This window comes from Caretta caretta, chromosome 5 (assembly GCF_965140235.1).
Source record: "Caretta caretta isolate rCarCar2 chromosome 5, rCarCar1.hap1, whole genome shotgun sequence".
Taxonomy (NCBI): Eukaryota; Metazoa; Chordata; order Testudines; family Cheloniidae; genus Caretta; species Caretta caretta.
The window spans coordinates 130,927,643-130,948,048 of NC_134210.1; the positions used below are offsets into that span (position 1 = coordinate 130,927,643).

General features: G+C 46.7%; 1 protein-coding gene across 5 annotated transcripts in view; it reads left to right on the top strand.

The window, feature by feature from the left end:
* Nucleotides 1–6,322: 6,322 nt before the first annotated feature.
* The window catches only part of DNAH6 (dynein axonemal heavy chain 6), a 192,412-nt gene continuing 178,328 nt past the window's right edge, over nucleotides 6,323–20,406 (top strand). Inside the window, exons 1-8 of one of the 5 annotated variants that reach the window (XM_075128903.1) lie at nucleotides 6,323–6,849; nucleotides 9,553–9,804; nucleotides 11,004–11,180; nucleotides 12,079–12,338; nucleotides 14,434–14,701; nucleotides 14,948–15,082; nucleotides 15,171–15,294; nucleotides 17,289–17,433. In XM_075128903.1, coding sequence (XP_074985004.1) covers nucleotides 9,559–9,804; nucleotides 11,004–11,180; nucleotides 12,079–12,338; nucleotides 14,434–14,701; nucleotides 14,948–15,082; nucleotides 15,171–15,294; nucleotides 17,289–17,433 — 1,355 coding nt within the window. In that variant the 5' untranslated portion in view covers nucleotides 6,323–6,849; nucleotides 9,553–9,558. Of the gene's footprint in view, nucleotides 6,850–9,552; nucleotides 9,805–11,003; nucleotides 11,181–12,078; nucleotides 12,339–14,433; nucleotides 14,702–14,947; nucleotides 15,083–15,170; nucleotides 15,295–17,288; nucleotides 17,434–20,406 lie in introns of those variants that run through there. The other 4 variants (XM_075128900.1, XM_075128899.1, XM_075128901.1 and 1 more) reach the window with 4 other exon arrangements.

Consider the following 20,406-nt stretch of genomic DNA (forward strand, 5'->3'; position numbering starts at 1 on the left):
GACAGGAAATTTCACTTAAGGTATTCAGTACTCTACTATATGCAATGGACTCAGAAGAAAATTAATTACTAATGTGCAATATTTGGCCATTGATTTCTATTGAATGCAGGCTAGACCACTTCCCCGCATCTTGTGAGTGAAATCTATACATTCCGTTTATCTGCTAAAAATTCCAAACATTTTCCCGCACTTCCATTTTGGAGAGAATGAAACCACATGTGTGCTGGATTCCATCCTGACCAGCAGCAGGAGTCAGGCTGGCTGTTTCCCCATGAGACTGACTTAAAGAGACCCCTGGCTTCCCACTCCCAACATGACAAGAAGATCCTTCCACTCTGATCTCTCACCACGCAATCCCAGTCCTATTGATTTCCATGAAAAAGAGTAAATTTTCTTTCTGATAAACTGAGATGTTTACAAATGTGGCTATTTGTTTTGTTTTATGTTGAGTGGTACAGGAATGCATATCAAATGGAATCACACTGTATTTATGAATCTGCACGGTGCCAAACACAGCCTGTCTGAGAACTCAAAAAGAAAAGGAGTACTTGTGGCACCTCAGAGACTAACAAATTTATTTGAGCATAAGCTTTCATGAGCTACAGCTCACTTCATCGGATGCATTCAGTGGAAAATCAATATCCCATGCATCCGATGAAGTGAGCTGTAGCTCACGAAAGCTTATGCTCAAATAAATTGGTTAGTCTCTAAGGTGCCACAAGTCCTCCTTTTCTTTTTGTGGATACAGACTAACATGGCTGCTACCCTGAAACCTGTCTGAGAACTGTAATTCTATAATTACACCCATCAGAGATGCTCCAGTTCTCTTGTATTCTATAATATATGAATTTCTGCAACTAGCAGGCATCTCTAATCTCTGTTCCCTCCCACCCAGCAGCAAATTGAGGCAAAGATGTGGGGTCCATGTTTCTTGGCCTATGTTATTACCTCCTCACTGTTGGTTTGGATCTCAGATAGGAAGCCATCTGGAGGCCGGAGGTCTTTTGGCCTCCTGATGCTGCAGGGGTAAAATCCTCCTTTCCTTCGCAGAGCAAATGGGAAGGAATGTGATGTCTGATCCCACTCAGGCCAGCTCCTGAATAACACAAATCTTCAGCCAAATCCCCCCCATTAGACCGAAGAAATAAAGAGAATGGGAAGTTTCTTTTGGGATTCGTTTGCTAAATTAATCTATTTAATGTTGACAAAACAGAATTAAAAAAAAATCACCTTCACAAATGGCTTCACTGTGTTCATTTTGACTGGGTGAGTTTGGGGGGGGGGACGGATAGCTCAGTGGTTCGAGCATTACATTTGAGCAAAACCCAGGGTTGTGAGTGCAATCCTTGAGGCAGCCATTTAGGGATCTGGGCCAAAAATTGGGGATTGGCCCTGCTTTCAGCAGAGGGTTGGACTAGATGACCTCCTGAGGTCCCCTCCAACCCTGATATTCTAGGTTGCTTTCTTTCTTGTAGCCAGCAAAATCTCCCCCCAGAAAAGCACAGGTTTTCCCTTTACAACCACCTATTCTGCGCAGGCCAGGCGTTTGGGAAGAGATTAGGCTCCAGGGTCCATGCTGAGGCGCAAGGCCAGGGTTTTGGTTTTTTTTGAAGCAGAAAAGAATTTTATTTGTGTAACACTTACAAAGAATCACCAGAAAGAATAAAGCAAAACTATGCAACAAAACAAGAGCAAACAGAAGGTATAACACAGCAGCCTTCAGGAGGGAGAAGTGTTCAGGCTAGCCTGGGCCCAGAGCGGGGGGGCTTCCTCGACACTCGTGGTCTTCCACCCTCCTGAGTTACCTAGTGCCATGCCCAGTGTCACCGATTATTCCTCTCCTGAGAGTGCCCGACAAGATGGGCATGGCTGCGGGGTGGGCAGTTTGGGGGGGGTTACACCCACGTGTTATAGGACCCCTCCTAAGTGACAATGATGATGGTATCCACAGCGGCAACGGCTGGGGCTGGGGTCTCTCGCTTTTCCCCTCAATCAAAGGGTCAGACCTAGGGAACCAGACGGGGTCACCGAGCAGAGAACCTCGGACAGCACCCACCGCTCCTCAAAGGTGTCAAGGGAGTCGGTGGAAGCTGCCCAGAGGAACTCTGCCCGGATACGTGAATGTACTGAGGATCGGAAAACGGCCCTACAACCGCAGGACGCTTCATTAGCCAACCTCCCCTCTCTGGTTTTATAAATGGCTGTTTTAGCTAGGGCTAGGAGGAGGTTAACCAGGAGATCTCACGATTTTGTGGGGCCACGGATGGGGAGTGTGTAGATAAAAAGATGAGGGGAAAAGTGGAGCCAAAAGCGTAATAAAATATTCGTGAGGAGCCAGAAAAGGGGCTGCAATCTGGCACACTCTAAATATACATGTGCCAGGGTTTCCCTCACGTTGCAAAAAGGGCAAGTATCCAGGATGGGGGGTGAACTATGTCAAAAACACGCCCGTGCTTACAGCTCCGTGAAGGAGCTGCCAACTAATGTCCCCGACGGGCCTCGGGACCAAGGTGGAATACAGGCTGGCCCACCAAGGTTGCTCACCCTCCAAAGGTGGCAGGAGGTCCCGCCACTTTGTATCGGGGCGGGACACCAGGGTGTGGGCGTGAAGCGTGAGTGTGTATAAATATTTCCGTGGCGCGATTTGGAAGCTGACCGGCTGCAGTTCATGCAGCCGGCTTGCAGTGAAAGGGTGAGGGGTTTGTTGGGATCTACGGGGTAGGGGCCCAATTGAAAGGTTCGGAGGGCCTGGGGTAGAGGGTGGGCGGGGTGCGCCCTCGCGCAGGGCTCGATTAAGATAAGCCTGAGCAGCGGGCGTCAAGGCGGCCTTCACCTCCTGAAGTACGCGCCGGGGGATACAAAGTCTGGAGAGCGTCAGGGGATCCAGCTGGGCGAGCGTCAGGGGATCAGGGGATATGCACTGGGCGAGCGCCAGGGGATCCAGCCAGTCTCCCCGGTCATAGTCCAGGAGGTCTCCCACTCTCGTGACTTCCGCCAGGACCAAACTCTGGCGCACTGAGCGGGACTCCGCCGCCTGCACACGGAGCTGGGGGGTGTGTAGCAGGGGCTCCGTGAGGAGATCTGCTCCCACGGTGGCCGCCACGGACCTGGTCGTTGAGAACAGTTTCCAGGTCCGGAGGAGGTCCTGGTAGAAGACCGGCAGCCCGGAGAGGTCTCGCGGAAAACCTCTCAGACAGAGATAAAAGAGCTGCCGGTCGTATCGGAGCCCTTGGAAGTGGCGCAGGAAGGCATGAGCCAATATGCTCCATGTCGAACTACCTGCACTATAAAGGAGCCTCTGCAGGGCCTGGAGGCGGAAGACACGGACCTGAGTGTGCAGACACTTCAGGCCCTGCCCTCCTTCCTTCAGGGGTAGATGAAGAACCGCAACAGGGGCCCAGTGCATTCCTGACCAAAAAAACTCTAGAATCGATGTCCGGAGGTTGGTCAGGAAACCCGGGGCCGGGACCAGGGTGTTGAGCCGGTACCAGAGCGTTGACAGGACTAGTTGGTTAAGCACCAGTGCTCTCCCTCGGAGGGAGAGACATCGGAGTAGCCTCGTCCATTTCCGGAGCCGCTCTATTACCCAGCCTTCTAAATTTTGCCAGTTCTCCGGCGGGGAAGGGTGCGTGGCAGAAAGGTAAACGTCTAGGTAGAGCAGTGGACCCGCACTCCACCGGATGGTCTGAAGCGCGGGTGGGAGGGAGCTCACCTGCCGCCAGTCCCCCACCGCCAAGCCAGAGCTCTTGACCCAGTTGACTCGGGCGAAGGAGGCTGCCGAATAGATGGCCTGGCAAGCCTCCACCCGCGCCAAGTCGCCCGGGTCCTGGACCACGAGGAGTACGTCATCGGCATACGCCGACAGGACCAGCCGCAACTCCGGCTCCCGCAGCACCAAACCTGTCAACCTCCTGCGGAGGAGACAGAGGAAAGGCTCGATTGCCAGAGCATACAGCTAGCCCGAGAGGGGGCACCCCTGCCGCACTCCTCGCCCGAAGCTGACCGGCTCGGTCAGGGTCCAGTTGAGCCTAACCAAATACTCCGCGGAGGCGCACAGCACCCGGAGAAAACTCACAAACTGAGGTCCGAATCCAAACGCCTGCAGAGTGCTCAGGAGGTACTCATGGTCTACTCTATCGAACGCCTTTTCCTGATCGAGAGACAGGAGGGCGAACGACAGACTGTCTCTATACCCGAGTTCCAAAAGGTCTCGGACTAGAAATAGGTTGTCAAAAATGCTGCGACCCGGGACAGTATAGGTCTGGTCTGGGTGGATCACGTCTGCCATCACGGACCCTAGCCGCAGCGAGATTGCTTTCGCTACGATTTTGTAGTCCGTGTTAAGGAGTGAGACGGGACGCCAGTTTCGTAAATCGCGGAGGTCCCCCTTCTTTGGCAACAAGGCGAGCACTGCTCACCTGCACGAAAGAGGGAGGACCCCGCCCTGCAAAGACTCAGCCCAGACAGTGGCTAGGTCTTGGCCAAGGATGTCCCAGAACGCACGGTAGAACTCCACAGTCAGCCCGTCCATGCCTGGAGATTTATTGGTGGGCATGCGACGGAGGGCTTCCGAAAACTCGGCCAGGGTGAGAGACAGCTCTAGCCGGTCTCGGTCGCCCACGCTGACCATTGGGAGTTGCTCCCAGAGCACTCTGCAAGCACCAGGATCGGTCGGATCCGGGGAGAAAAGGCTTGTGTAGAAGTCACGGGCCCTCCCACACATCTCCACTGGATCCGTGAGGGGGGCGCCGTCTTCTGCTAGAAGGCAGGTGACGTGTTTCTTGGCCCCCCTCGTTTTCTCCAGGGCATAGAAGAAACGGGAGCTTTGATCCATCTGCCGAAGGAGGTGGATGTGGGATCGAACAAAGGCACCTCGGGCCCGATGGTCCTCGAGGGCCAGGAGCTCCTCCCGCTTCTCCCGGCACGCTCTGCAGAGGAACGGGTCCTCGGGGCTGGCAGCCAGATGCCTCTCCATCTCTAAGACCTCCCGTTCCAACTGCTCTATCGCTGCATTTCTCCGTCGGCTGGTGCCCCAGGTGTAGTCACGGCAGAAGAGCTTGGTGCGCACCTTCCCTAGATCCCACCATCGCCGCGCCAAGGGAAAGGCACGCCACTGCTCTTGCCAGGCCAGCCAAAACTCCCGGAAGGACGTCACGAAGCCCTCATTCTCCAACAGGCTGTTGTTAAAGTGCCAATAGGCCGGCCCCGGCCTCTCTGCACGGAGGGAGGCTGTTATGGTGGCTAGATGATGGTTGGAAAATGGGGCCGGCCAAATGTTGGAGGAGTGGGCCTGTGAAAGATGGAAACGGGATAAATAAATACGGTCCAAACGAGAGTGGTGTGACCAATGGGCCTCCACCCAAACAAAGGTGAACGTGGAAGTGTCATCTGGGTGGTGGTCACGACAGACGTCTACTAGGGAGTGATATTCGACTATTTCTCGGAGAATGTTCGCAGCGGCCGGGCTCAGCTCGGCCCCTGAGCGGTCCTGTTCCTCGAGGGTGGTGTTAAAGTCCCCTCCCAGGACTAGGCACTTGTGAGAATCTAGGGTGCCAAGGAAATCGGACACCCGCTGATAGAATTGTGGCCGTTTCGGGCTCGTAGTCGGGGCATAGATATTAACAAAGTTGACCACGAGCCCCTCCATACGGACTCGAAGATGCAGCAGGTGGCCCGGCACGGCCTCAGTGACCCCTAGCACCTCGGGCCGTAGGTTGGGGGAGAACAGGGTTCGCCACTCCAGCTTGCCACATCGTGAAGTGGCTAAAGTAGACCCCGTCCCCCACTCCAGCCGCCAGCTGTCCTCGGCGGTCAGATCCGTATGGGTCTCCTGCAGGAAAACCACAGAGTACCCCCCTTCCCGAAGGTAAGAGAGCACCTGGGACCTGCGGAGAGCCATCCTGCAGCCCCTGGTGTTCAAAGTTGCGATAATGAGAGGCATCATGCGGAGGGCTCGGGGGGTGGGGGTTCCTTGTTGGCAGGGGTGTTCGCGGCCCCCGGCAGGTCGCACAGTAATCTGTGACCCATCCCGTAAGTGAGTAAATCATTACGGAAGCCGTGGGCCCGCCCGCAGGCCGCAGCACCGTGCCTTCCTTGCCCTCTACCCTCCTTTATAAGGGCCCTTGTGGCCTGGAGGATTTGATCAAAGTCCCCCCCCCCATAGCTGGAGAGCCAGCTGTACCCTGTTGCCGGCGCCAGGGATGTTTTCTAAAAACTTCCGTAATGCATTTCGCAGCTCGGGGGGGGGGGGGGGGGGTTGCGATTTCCGGGTTGTTCTCTGGTGGGGCTCTTGCAAGGCCAGGGTTTGCAAAGCATCCACGCGCCTCCAGGGGCAGCTAGGAGCCCACAAGAGCCTCTAGGCAGGTTGGGCAGCGACCTCACCAGGCACGTCTGAAAATCCCCCTGGCTCCAACTTGGGGGCCTACAGACCTTTACAAGCTGGCCCGGCCTGCCCTGCTCCAGCAGCCCCCATGTGCTGGGGCCCCGCCCAGGGCTGCAGAGAGCCCGCTGCCCGGAGCGGCCCCTGCTAGCGGTGGGGTGAGCCGGGGGCCCCAGCCTGTATGCAAATGCCCTACCTAATACATGCAAATATCGCCCCCGTTCTGCCAGCACACGCCTCGGTTAGGTCAAGGAGCGGCTCGGGGGGCGCGCGCTGGGCAGGCGGTTGGACCCCCCGCAGCGCGCTCCGGGACGCGTGGCCCCCATTGGTTGAGGCGAACGCGCTTCCGTTACCGTGGAGATCATTCGCCCCGCCTCGGCCTGCGTGGCGGCAGCTGGGGCTAAAGCGTCGGGGTTGTTGCCGGGCGACAGGGCGCTCGCTGGGCCGGGAGCGGAGAGTCTGGGGAGAGAGTGAGTGAAATGCCGCCTGGGGATCCCCCTTGCCTCCCCCCGCCCCGGACCCCTGGGGACCCGCCCTTGCCTCCCCCCGGCCGGGACCCCCCCCTTGCTTCCCCCCGGCCGGGACCCCCCCCTTGCCTCCCCCTGCCGGGACCCCTTGGGGCCCCCCCTAAATCCCCCCAGCTGGGACCCCCTGGGGACACCCCTTGCCTCCCTCCGGCCGGGACCGTCTTGCATCCCTCCGCCCCCCGCTAGGGACCCTCCCTGCAAACCCCCTTGCATTCCCCGGTGGGACCCCCACGTGCATCCCCCCACCCGGCTGGGACCTCCCTGGGACACTCCTGTATTCCCCCCACCCGGGACACCCCCTGCATCCCCCGACCGGGACCCCCAGTTGGGACCCCACCTGCATCCTCCCACCTCCTGGCTGGGACGCCCCCCCTGCATCCCCCTGGCAAGGACCCTCCCGGTATCCCACCACCCGAGACCCCCCTGCATTCACCTGCCCAAGTAGCTAAACAATATTTGGGGGCTTGCTGGGTTGTTTCCAAGAGGAGGAGAAATTGATTATATGAAGCAGGTATTGCTTCCGTGCAAACCTGTGTATTTACAAAGAACGTACATGAAGTCCAAGCTTTTTGATCACAGTAGGAAAAAACAATAGCCAGGAGTTTCCTTGCTCACAATTTCCAAGCCTGCCTCTCTAGCAAGTCCTGTGCCCCCCAGGAGCTCTGTCCCTAGGCTTCCTCTGAGGGTTTCTCTCACAGCTGCTTCTCTCATTGTCTGGTGGCTTTCTGCCCCTCTCATGCACACAGCCTGTCAAACAATCCATGTGCCTCCGTGGATTCACCAGTCCCAGGGAAACCCCTCAGACCATGCAGCTTAACCTTACTCAGCTTCTCCATGCAGCTCCTTGGGCAGTAGCTCCTATTGACTCCAGCTATTTTACACTATAAATGGGCTTAATTGCTCCTCCCATTTAGCATGAAAGAAGGATGGTTAGTACACCCATCAATTTTAACCGGGTCTGTGATTCATGGAAGCCATTAACACTTTCTTCCAGCATAGCATCATTATTATTACTGGTATAATGCTACAGGTGTGCATGGTGCTTCATTCTGTATAATCCCCATACCAGGTAGGTGGTAAATCCTGCATTTCAAGAGGATCATACCTTCCCTCTTCCTCCTCTACTCTATCTGAACAAAGAAGAGAAGTTTCCAGTACTTGCAGAAGAGAAAGTTAAGGTGGAATTCCTGGATTCTGGTTTTGCTGCAGCTATTCCCAGCAGGAAATGAACAGCTGCCACTCTTAATACAGTTCTCTTTAATGAGCATTAATATATTGGGGGTGGGAGGGGAGTAAAGAAAACTTCCCTCCACTACTAGAGGGGAAGAATTTGAAATTTTGCTAAGATAGGACATCTCTTGTTATAGTGAAACTGATTTATAAATTGCTATGTATTTCTCCTGAAGGATAATAGTGAAGAATTGAAATCCGACTCTTCTCCCTTAGTTTTAACTTTTAAAATAAATTTGTAGGGTTGCCAGTTCTTGTGCTGTCTCCACTCTGGTAAAATCCATGGAAAACAGAACAATTTGAATTGGCGTAGTACTGGGGTTCTTAACTGTGTCACATTTGCAGTTCCAAAACCATAGACACTTTTCTCTTTCCACCTCATTTCTTTTGTGTCCATATTTTAGATCTCTTGAAGCTGGTTGGGTGGAGTGCTGGAAGTGGGACAAAGTATGTGGTCTGAGGGAGTGGAAAAAATGCTGTTTGATTTATGCTCTCCTCCTCACACCTCTATGGAACTGATGGGTGGTGAGGAGGTTACACCAAAAACAGTGCCCCCGAATGCATAGAGCCCTGCAAATCTGCGATATCTGCTTTATACCCACAGGCAATGTTTGCGGATCGCAGATCAGATGCAGATACAAATTTTGTATTTGCACAGGGCTCTATGAATGCATTCCAGCTCCATTCAGTTCCCTCTGGGGTCTTGGCAGCCACAGCTCCTGCAGCAAGGGAGTTTGAGTGAGTTAATACCAGTTAGTTGTCGGCGATGACTCATTAATTTATTTATGTAATCCCTGTTGAGGTTTGGGTAGGAGAGAAAGATCATGTTGCCATGTCCTTAGTCTTGTTCCTCCTCTTGTCCAACACCTCCCCACCATCAGATCCTAATATCTGTGGACCTGCCAAAGGTGGTCTTCTGGTGAACCAGGAGATAAATAATGTAGGAGTGGCTGTCTGCCCCTCAACCACCCTGCCCTTGATTTTCTTGAGGAGGAAAGGGGAGGCTCTTAATAGTTACATCATTTAATTAGAATAATTCCAAGAGTCCTATACAAATGTATCTGACTGATAAAGAAGAGGAAAGATTTGGAGAGGAAGAAAATTGTAAATTAGAGGTACATGTAGCTCCTCCACTTTCTGACAACTCTCCCTTTTCCTCCTGAAACTATTGCATATGTCTTTCAGCTAAACACATTCTCAAAATGCTTTGACGCTCACTCACTGCTGTTGTATGTAATCTAACGACCAGGTTAGTATCTGCCCTATTATTTTAATATAGTTTGTTGCGTAATTTTTCTTTTTTCTTTCACATAGTTGGTTAATATCTGGGCATTTTAAATTCTACAACAAAATGGATTTAGATTTGTAATAGCCTCCTTTGTTTTACTTTAAAAATTATGTATGTTTAATTTTTAGGTAACTATGTCTAAGAAGCTGTCGTTGCCTTCTTTAACTACATCATCATCCACTGTAAATGGCAGAAACAATGAATGTACAAGTGCAGAACTTCCCACTTCAATCACTAATACTAGTAAACTGAGGGAAAGACTAATTTGTATGGCTCCAAAACAGATAGCAGCAAATCCTCAAGGTCTTAAATTCATACACAGCACAAAATCGCAAGAAAGAACAAGAAAGAGACAGCAAGCCATAAAACTGGAACCTTTGGTATGTTTAAGAGAAATATGATTTTTAAACTGATCTGTAAATGGGAGCTATTATATTTACAGTATAATAAAATTTTGTCCCACAGTCATTAACTGTAGTAAGATGTATATGCCAATTCTTCTAAAAAACTAGAAATGCAGGGCCAGATTCTCAGCTGATGCAAACTGTTGTAGCTTAACTGAAGTCACTGGCACTGTAGTGATTTACACCAGCTGAGGCTCTGGCCTGCAGTTTTTTGTATATGTAATATTAAGTAATACATGAAAGCTTTCTTTAGTCTTTTTTTTTTTAAAGAATATCTTCAACTAATTAAAATGTTGATTAGCAAAGGTGTTTTCAGTCCAAGTTTATATACTGAGAGGAAGAACCAGAACACCAGAAAAACTTGATTTCCACACAGTTCCCATTTGGTGTTGCAGGCAGAGGAACATTGTGACATCATAGGTAACTCTGCCAGTTCTCACTCACTCACTCCAGTTCAATTGCATACTTCAACCCCGTTGTTTGAGTCAGCAAACGAAACTGCAGGTCAGGACTGAGGTGCTTGGACTGAGTTGGTGCACACAGGGGGCTCTGCTTCTGGTCAGGAGCTCTATAGGTTGAATAGGTATGAGGCTGCAGATTTGTTTCATGGCTCCCTCCACACTATACCTGGCTCAGGCAAGATCATTTACGTTTGCCCAGTCAGAAGTTCTAGTTCATCTAAACTGTGCCTGTTTGGGGCTGCAGTGAAACTCTTCTGCCTACAGCAGAAAACGGGCAGTCAAGGGGAGAGATGGCCAAGACAAGCAGCAGTTTTAGGGTTAGGGTCTAAAGGTACAGTTAGGGATACTGGAGGATATGAATGCTGACTGGCTAAGTTACTTCTCTTGTCACAGTGGTACTTCTCAGACTCCTCTGCCTCCAGCACCAAACTGATACCATTAAGGGGAAGTTGTTATTGATATGAAGTTGATAAAACAGTGAAGAGGAGGAGTAGTTTAGCCGAATTAACAATAAATTTTAGCTTTAGTGTCAGTATCCTGGAACATTGCACGTCCAGGGATAGAAACTACGTTCCTGCCATTTCTACCACCTGCCAGCTCAGGAGCGAAGCATGCAACTCTTTGATATAAGACTATGCAATTTTACTCTTGTATTCCTTTCCTTCAAATTAATCATTAACTTCCTCTATTTTTTATATTTTTTCCTCCCCCAAGCCTGTGCTAAAGGTATATCAGCATCAGAAACAGCCTGAATACATATATCAAAAGAACAGAGAGCGTTTATTAGCTTGTGGATTACTACAGCCTTCTCCCTCAGCAGATAAAAGAAAATGGTCTGCTTCCATGGAACCAATGGCATCCTATGTTCCTTTAGTTGAGCTTCCAGAACATGTAAGAGAAAAGCAGGTATTGAATAGCGACCCTAATCATTAGCTGTTATGGACCCCCGCTCCTGTACTTCTCATTCTGTTGAAATCAGTGGAGTTTCTGTGTAAGGAAGAAATGCAGCCTTTTAACATGAGATAATTACATTGGCCCAGATTGATCCTTTCAGAGAAATCTGTGGAAGATAGCCTCAGGGAGTGTGAGACAAGCTTTCCTTTGAAGGAGCTGAGACCCTGTGGAGTTTGAAAAGGTGAGGGCTCCCAACCCCACAGGTCTGCAGGGAAGACACCTCTGCTCTTCCCTCCCCCATCCCACTTCCAGAACCTGCAAAGGTAGGAGCTGCCTGCCTTTAGCCAGGGGAATCTGTCTGACCCACAAGGAGCAGTGTCATGGAGCTTGGCCAGTCCCATGTTATGATTCCACTGCCCTTCATTGTACTCCCAGAATTCCATGGAGTCCTAGTGATCTTTTAGCTTTTGATATTACTTGAAAACTCCAGAAAGGGTGATCACTTCTGGCCAGTCTTCATCAGGATGAAAAGAACCGGTATATAGAACAGTGCTAGTAAGGTAGAGGCAGCAAACTCTGAAGAAAGCTTTAACAATGAGAAAAAAATACTTGTATTTCTTCTGTTCATGGCTTTGCCCTTACAAGATTCTTTATTGAGAGCTATATCCGACAATAGCCTGTATATTCCTTTTCTTAATGGGTTGCTTCCTTCTTTTCTTTCCCCCCAAATTCATTTTCCTAGGCTCTGATTTTATATTTAAATATTAATTTTGCAATTGGTAATATCCTTGAATTAAGAAAATTATAAAAGGGCATTGTCATGACATAAGGATATTTTGCCATGTCTGATGTATTTTTTCTGTAAACTGATATCTAATTTTGCTTTTATTTTAAGGTACAGCAGCAAAGCCCCAGTAAGGTACTAACTCCTAGTCCTCCCAAACAGCTACGTACTGCTCTAAAGCCAAGTGCCTGTAAATCTTCTGCCTCTCCACCTTCTTATGTTTTTAATGAAACAGAAGATGTAATTAAAGCTAACATTACAGATCCTCTGAAAATTATTAAAATAATATGTGAAAACAAAAATCTTGGATTCCTGTACATGACTCCAGCAGTTCCTAAGTCATCCATTAAATATGATACTTTTAATTTGAAGTGAGTTATTTTTTTCAAGCTGTTTATTCAGATTATGCATCGACACTTATTGTTAAACTTTATAACGAGCAGTGTTTATGTATTATACATCTACTTAGTTATGTTTATGTATTATAGTTGTATATACAGTACATATAGTAATATATATATTATACATCTACTTAGTTATTATAGTTATAACTATAAGCACAAGACAGTTAGCCAGACAATTAATTTTCCCCTTTATATTTTATCATTTAATTCTTTAGAAATAGTTGATATTGGAACTGCTACTTTTTAAGAAAGTTGCTTTATATTTTTTAAAATAACTATAATTGGATATAAAGAGAAAGTAAAACTATATTCTTTATAGGTTATCAATATAGCATGAAGTGTGTTATCAGATAAAGAGATGAGCACCTGTTTCAGGAGTGTTGTCAAGCACAAGGCCAAGAAGTGCATATCTTAATGACCATCTGGCTGCAGAGTATGATTGATGTATTGGTCCAGATCCTCAGCTGCTGTAAATTGGTATATACCTGCTGAGGATCTGGTCCTTTATCTGGTACCAGTAATATGGTAGATACAAGGAAACCATTAAGGATGAGAACAGCCATCTTGCCACAAATAGTGTCTTCTGTTAATCACAGAGAGGGTACTTCCTCCAGTAAAGCTAATAAAGACACCATGAGTTGGAAAAAATTTCAGGAGGTGCCAGATCATCTGACCAAAGGCAGAAAGATTGAGACAAACAAGCAAAAACAGAGACAGAAGGAGATAGATAAAACAATAGAGGAGAAAGTCTGGTCAAACCACTGTTCTAATGGTAATATTTAATTTCTGGATTCTTTGGCTCCTTGTGCTAACGTTACTATGGAGGCAGGCTGCTGAACCTCAGGTGTGAAGGGAGAGCTTTGTATTACTCTGCAGAAATCCTTCTGGCTGATTTTAAAGAATGCTACCGAAAACCTTGGAAAAGGAGTCATGTGCAGTTCTTCTCAGTAGGATGGTGGCTGTGATGCTGAATCTGAACTGAAACATTGATGGATTGTCCTTTAATACTCTGGTCTGAAACTAAAAGATGCTACAACCTCCCTAACCTCTCACCAGAAGTTGGGAATTAAAAAAAACAAAGAACTCACTAACCTGTGTGCTGCCTAGAGAATTGATGCTAATTTAAGCAAACGTTCTAATTCCAGTTTCAGATCACTGAATCCACAGAATTCTGAGCATATAAGAATGTACTGAACACAATCTCCATGTGACAAAATCATCTTGGGGCCATATCAAAACATGTCCAGACCAATTGGCAACATTTGTGTAACTCTTTTGATGCCATACTCACTGCTGGCCTAGGTCTTGGGCCATCCATCCCATAAATAAATGCATTGTGGGTGTGCGTTGAACATATGGTGTTACTGTGGCGTTCAGTGTTGTTGAGGCCTTTCTGTGAGGAAATGAGTGTCTTTTGAGTAATGAGTGAATGATGTTGCACTGTTGGTGGCTAAATGGTCATTGGGCTTTGGAAGAGACTAGAGTTAAAGCCGGAGACTACAGAGCTTGCTATCCAGCCAAGCCTCTAGGGCATAATTCATCTCCCACTACACAAGTGGGATTGTGAAGGATGAAATCAACCTCCCTTGTCAGTCTGAATGCGGGGTACAAGGCTGAAAACTAGATGATCTGTGGCTACTTTTCCAGGACTCAGTCGTGCAAGGTGTTGAGCATGCTTTTAGTGTTTTAGCACTTTAGTATATGTTTATGTTAAGCATGTGCATAGCTCCATTAAAGTAAAAGGGACTATTCATTTGATCAAAGTTAAGCACGCATGCTGATTAGTGATGTCATAAGTGCTGCCTTAGCTGCTGCTCTCTCTTTGCCTCTTGGAGAGTTACCCCAGTTTTAAAGTGATGTTACTATGGAGAATGAGGCCTAAAAGTGGGAGCTGAAAAGACAACTGAGAACAGATTTTTGGCTCCTGCTGCAGCTTGTGGCACAATGCAGTCACAAAGCCATCTTGATGGGCCTACCTCCTTAGTTTTTTTTTAATAGATTTTACTGGAAATCAGTGAATTCACTTGTATCCTATTAAAATCAACTTTACATTTATTTTTAGAATTGTAAGCTATGACTGCATCAACAAAAATGACTACTACACCATTAGCCAGAAAGCCGTTATCCACACATGTGACGGAGAAGTTGAATTCATGCAGCTAGATCGCTGGGAGCAGGAATATCTGTATCACAAAACATTTACTAAGATTCCCATATTTGCTATCTTTTGCAAACTGAAGTCATTTACGGAGTGGAGGAAAAATGTCCGTGCCAAGAAAATCAATGCGTGCCGTAAAGCTTTGCAGGAGAACTTGTTCATCGTTAATGCTGTACGTATTTGCTAATGTTGATATTTCTGAAGGAAGTAGAAAGCTAATGTCATTGCTAAAATATGGATGCATCCTCTCAAATGGAGTTCTGGCCTAATGTATTTTCAACTAGTAGGAATTCTGTACTGTTACCAAACATAAAATCAGATACTAATGTCATGATTTCCAAAAAGTCATAAATCTAAGCCTTTGTTTGGATTTTAATTTGTAAATATCTCTTGATAAACTATTCTTATTATTTGGCAGTCCTTGCGGCCCGCAGTGCTTAATGTTCAAGAAATGTGTTACCAAATCAGTGACATGGGGCTTTGTCGTCTTGAGAAAGGTTACACGTACACGCTGGAGGAATTTAGAAGCACTCAGTTCAAACAACTGGATGAGGTGAACTGTTTTCATTGGTTCCAAGTTCCTTGCATATTCTTTTAGAGATTAGGTTTACATGGTTCTTTATGTGTACTATCATTTTCAGGTGGCAAGCCGTCTAGCAGAGTTCAGGGAGCTAGCGAAAAAAGTTGTTAGAAGTGCTTGTCGAACTGCCCTGCTTGAATCTGGATTCATTCCTGATGATTATTTTTATGGATCAGGCAGTGCAGGTATGAAAAGAAACTAAACATTTAGTAAATGACTGCAGGACATGTGGATCTTTACTGTGCATTTTGTCATGTATACCAGGCCACTGAACTGTTTCTTGAAAGAGTCTAGTATTTTCCCCTTAATCTGATAGGCAGGGTGTTACAATTTTGTACATGTATTGTATTGTGGAAAAGGTGCATCTTCCATGTCAATTTATAGTCCATTTGATAATAAATAATGTCTAACAATTCCCATAAGAGGCCACCTCAAAAATTATAATGTTAGCATCCAGCTTTGACTGTTTGGGTTAGGCCTCCATAAAGAATTGAACTTGTGTTCTGCTCAAAATGAGGAGAAACACTGGCTCGTTCTGATCTCCAATGACAGGAAGTTCTATAGCTGAACTTTAACCCCATGAGCCGGAGTCGGCTGACTTTGGCCAGCCACAGCTGTGCCACGGGTCTTTTGTTCCAGTGTAGACATACCCTGAGTGCGCTGTACCACTAAAATATGTGCTTAATTGTAGCATATGAGTAGTCCCATTGAAGTCAATGGGGCTATGGGCATGCTTAAATACTTTACTGGATTGGGGCCTAAATCAAGAAGAGAACCTTAAAAATCAGTCATATACATATTTTCAAATGTGGCCTCCATTAGATCCATGAAGAGTATATGTAAACTGGTAAATGTGCACTCAGGTTTAAAACTTATGAGTACTAATAGGCTCATAAGTTTTAAACCCAAATGTGGGTAATTTTTTAAAAAGCAAAAACTATTTTAAGGACTACTTGGTTAAATGCTATGCATATTGAGCCAAAACCTCAGCTGATGCAAATCAGTGTCACTCCACTGGCTTCCACAGCATTATACTGGTTTACATGAGTTAAGGATCTTGCCCCTACTGTAAAATATTTTTTGTAAAAATTTTTTGTTTACTTGTCTATAATTTATATATTTTAAATTATTTAATTAGAAAAGAATAAGAAGTCTGAAGTACTTGTTGAAATGCTCTCTGTTTGCTGCTGCTGACATTGCTACTTCAGTATGTTTAAGGGATGTTCTTTGGCTTGTCACTGTAAGGTTTTAAATTTAGTGGTGGGGTATGGCAGTTGATTGGATCTCCTTGCTATCTTCTGCTCCTCATTACTTCTGGAGCTGCTTGGGCACAGTTGTCATAGAGCTACCTGGAAATCTGCAGTGTACATTTAAATATGTATGTTCGCTTTACCTTGTTCATGTTACCTAAACTAACAGGGAACTGGGGGGAAATACAGGTTTCCAGAAGCCAGTGTAGATGTCTTTGGCCTCTAAAGGGTCGCTTGAGATCCATGTGAATATTTGAGGATCTACAGCAGGGGTTCTCAACCTCTTTCTTTCTGAGCTCCCCCCTGCAACATGCTATAAAAACTCCATGGCCCACCTGTACCACAATAACTGATTTTCTGCATATAAAAGCCAGGGACAGGGCCCTTGTTAAGGGGTAGCAAGCAGGGCAATTGCCCAGCGCCCCACACCACAAGGGGCACCGCAAAGCTAAGTTGCTCAGGCTTCTTCTTCTGTCCGAGGTGGAAGGGCTCAGGGCTCTGGGCTTCAGCCCCATGCGGTGTGGCTTCAGCTTTCTGCCCTGGGCCCCAGTGAGTGTAACGCTGGTCCTGCTTGGCTGCCCCCCTGAAACCTGCTCGCAGCCCCCCAGATGGTCCTGGACCCGTGGGTGAGAACCACTGATCTACAGGTTTTGGGAAATGAGCTCTCTGCTTTCTCTGCAGGGGTTGAGAAGAAGGGGGAATTTCCTCTGAACCCTTCCATCGGGGAATTTCTGCGCAGTTTCCCTGGTGGAGTTTCTTGGTTACTGTGCTGTATTTTTTCTTTAGCCCCCATGAAAATGCCCTTTGCTTTTGACACAACTCAGACTGAATTGTTAAGTGATAGTTTTATGTAACTGTAGAATTTTCAGTTACACACGCTGTAGTACTTGCAATATTTTCATTAACATGTTTGCATATCTTCCATACAGAACAGGTCACTATGGCAACTGGATTAGCTGCTTCAAGTCTCTTTCTTGCTCCTCATTATGAAAGAGAACTTTATGGAGAAACAGCTGACAAAATGACCTACACAGAGCAGGCCAACAAAAGGTCTCATTGTAGAAGGTTAACATGGTTAGTGTCTGGTGTTTGTAGCAAAAGTTGTTCTTATGCTTTCTCCTCACATAATCTCACAGTAGTTAAAATTATACAATGCAGTGTTCCTTACAAACAATGCACTAGTATATGTTGAACTGATCATAAGCAAATAATAACTGCATACCAGATCAGTTCATCTAATCTTAGGAAGGGCCAAGTATCAAATGCTTCAGTGCATGTTGTTGGTGCTTAATAAATAACATATCAAATAATATAATCATAAGAGCCAGGTTAAAAAAAAGACAAAAAACCTCACAAGGCATCCAGCCAATATTGCAGTGTGGTAAAAAGGGTTGGGGGTGGAAATCTGCCCTGATCCCTACAGGCAATCAGCTTAGGTTTCGAAGCATAAAATCTTTTAATATTATTTTAGCTGGTGGCTACATAGTTGTAAAGATTGCTTTGCTTTAGTGCATTACGTTGTATTATGTTGTTCTATGAAACATCATAGAGTCATAGAATCATAGAATATCAGGGTTGGAAGGGACCTCAGGAGGTCATCCCCTCAGGACCAATCCCCAATTAAATCATCCCAGCCAGGGCTTTGTCAAGCCTGACCTTAAAAACTTCTAAGGAAGGAGATTCCACCACCTTCCTAGGTAACGCATTCCAGTGTTTCACATAGATAGAATAATAGAATATCAGGGTTGGAAGGGACCCCAGAAGGTCATCTAGTCCAACCCCCTGCTCGAAGCAGGACCAAATCCCAGTTAAATCATCCCAGCCAGGGCTTTGTCAAGCCTGACCTTAAAAACCTCTAAGGAAGGAGATTCTACCACCTCCCTAGGTAACGCATTCCAGTGTTTCACCACCCTCTTAGTGAAAAAGTTTTTCCTAATATCCAATCTAAACCTCCCCCACTGCAACTTGAGACCATTACTCCTCGTTCTGTCACCTGCTACCATTGAGAACAGTCTAGAGCCATCCTCTTTGGAACCCCCTTTCAGGTAGTTGAAAGCAGCTATCAAATCCCCCCTCATTCTTCTCTTCTGCAGGCTAAACAATCCCAGCTCCCTCAGCCTCTCCTCATAAGTCATGTGTTCCAGACCCCTAATCATTTTTGTTGCCCTTCGCTGGACTCTCTCCAATTTATCCACATCCTTCTTGAAGTGTGGGGCCCAAAACTGGACACAGTACTCCAGATGAGGCCTCACCAATGTCGAATAGAGGGGAACGATCACGTCCCTCGATCTGCTCGCTATGCCCCTACTTATACATCCCAAAATGCCATTGGCCTTCTTGGCAACAAGGGCACACTGCTGACTCATATCCAGCTTCTCGTCCACTGTCACCCCTAGGTCCTTTTCCGCAGAACTGCTGCCTCGCCATTCGGTCCCTAGTCTGTAGCTGTGCATTGGGTTCTTCCGTCCTAAGATATCCCACATCCTGATAGTGTATTTTACATTACATGTACAAATGTTCTCCACAACTTCATTAGCTGGAATTTCCATTTTATCTAGCTGGATGAGATAATTGTATATACTTACTGTAGTATGTCTGCACATAATTATGGTATATGTGCTGAGGGTTTAATCAAGTAATATGTTTCAAAGTGGACTTGCAGGGTTGGTCAGCATGGTCCCCTGCAGAGAACCATGAGTGGATTTTGTGCTGCAGACCTCATAGCCCTGGAATGGGGTTATGGCAGCTTCAAACCATCATTGTGCCTTCCTCATCCTGGGCTCTTCTAGGGACTGTAATTGAGATATCTCTGAGGTCCTGTCTAATTTACAGCACCTCTCCATGCAGTCCTATGGGCTGCAGCACTGCCTGGAATCTCTACAGTGCTGCTGCTCTGCCTTGACTTGCCCTTCCTGCCCTCAGACATGTCCCTTTGGTGGGACTTGCAACAGGGTCCTAGGGAGATAACTTTATGGCCATCCTCCAGCATGCCTAAGCCAGATGTGCTCCTGGCAAGATATGGGCTTTTAGGGCCCCCTTTACACAATGTAAAAGAACCAGAGCAGAAGTGAAGGTCTCGCCTCATAACTATCTTTCATGAGTTCAGAGATCTTAAACAAGCAGATTCAAGAGATGGTGAGGAAACTGGCTAGCATCTAAATCTAGCTGCCTAGCACTGGAGTCTCTCCAGTGATCCCCCCTTCTGGGGACTTCTCTCTAGCTCAGAGTCATAATCTTCCTGGTCTGCTTGTGGGGCAGTGCAGTCATACACTACCCCACATGCAAGGTTTGATACCATACCACAATTTAGGCCTTAGTTTGTAAGTTTTTTGAGGTAGGGGACCATGGGTGAAATCCTTACTGTATTGAAGTCAACAGAAGTTTTGCCATTCACATCAATGGTCCAGTATTGCATCACTTGTCTTTTTATCTGTCTATAAAGTATCTCGCAAATGCTATAAAGTATCTTGCAAATCACTACAAATGATAGTAATAAATGTAATCATTTTAATTTAAACATATTTGTGTCAAAAGATTTTAGCTTGCAAGTTGATGAGTCATAATTGGCAGTAAATAGTGGAAAAACAATGATTTCTGTTATGCCTGTAAAGTCCTCTGTAGTAAAACAGCACTGACATGGGGATCTCTGCAGAACTGGAAAAATATCCGGACGTGTCTATCAGAACATTCAGATTCTCAGGGCCACAGGGCATCAATGTGCTCTCTTCTGTCTTGCTTAAAATTAAGTGACTGAAACTTTGAAAAAAATGGTGGAAGGAACAGTTGGGCAAATCTTTACTGCTCTCAAGTTTCTGGGTGCATGAAGTCTGTATTTTCACAGGGATTTGGTGCAGACTTATTGTCTCTAAGCCGTGAAAATTATTTAGGGTGCCTGGAATATTTGAGCAACTTTGATGCTTTCAGTGTAGAGCACCTAGCAAAATTTGGCTCTTGTATAGCGCTTTATGACAAATTCATAAAAATTTACACTAACTCATTAGAAAGTATAACTGGTCATTTTCAGAGTTAAAAGCTATTACCACAGTA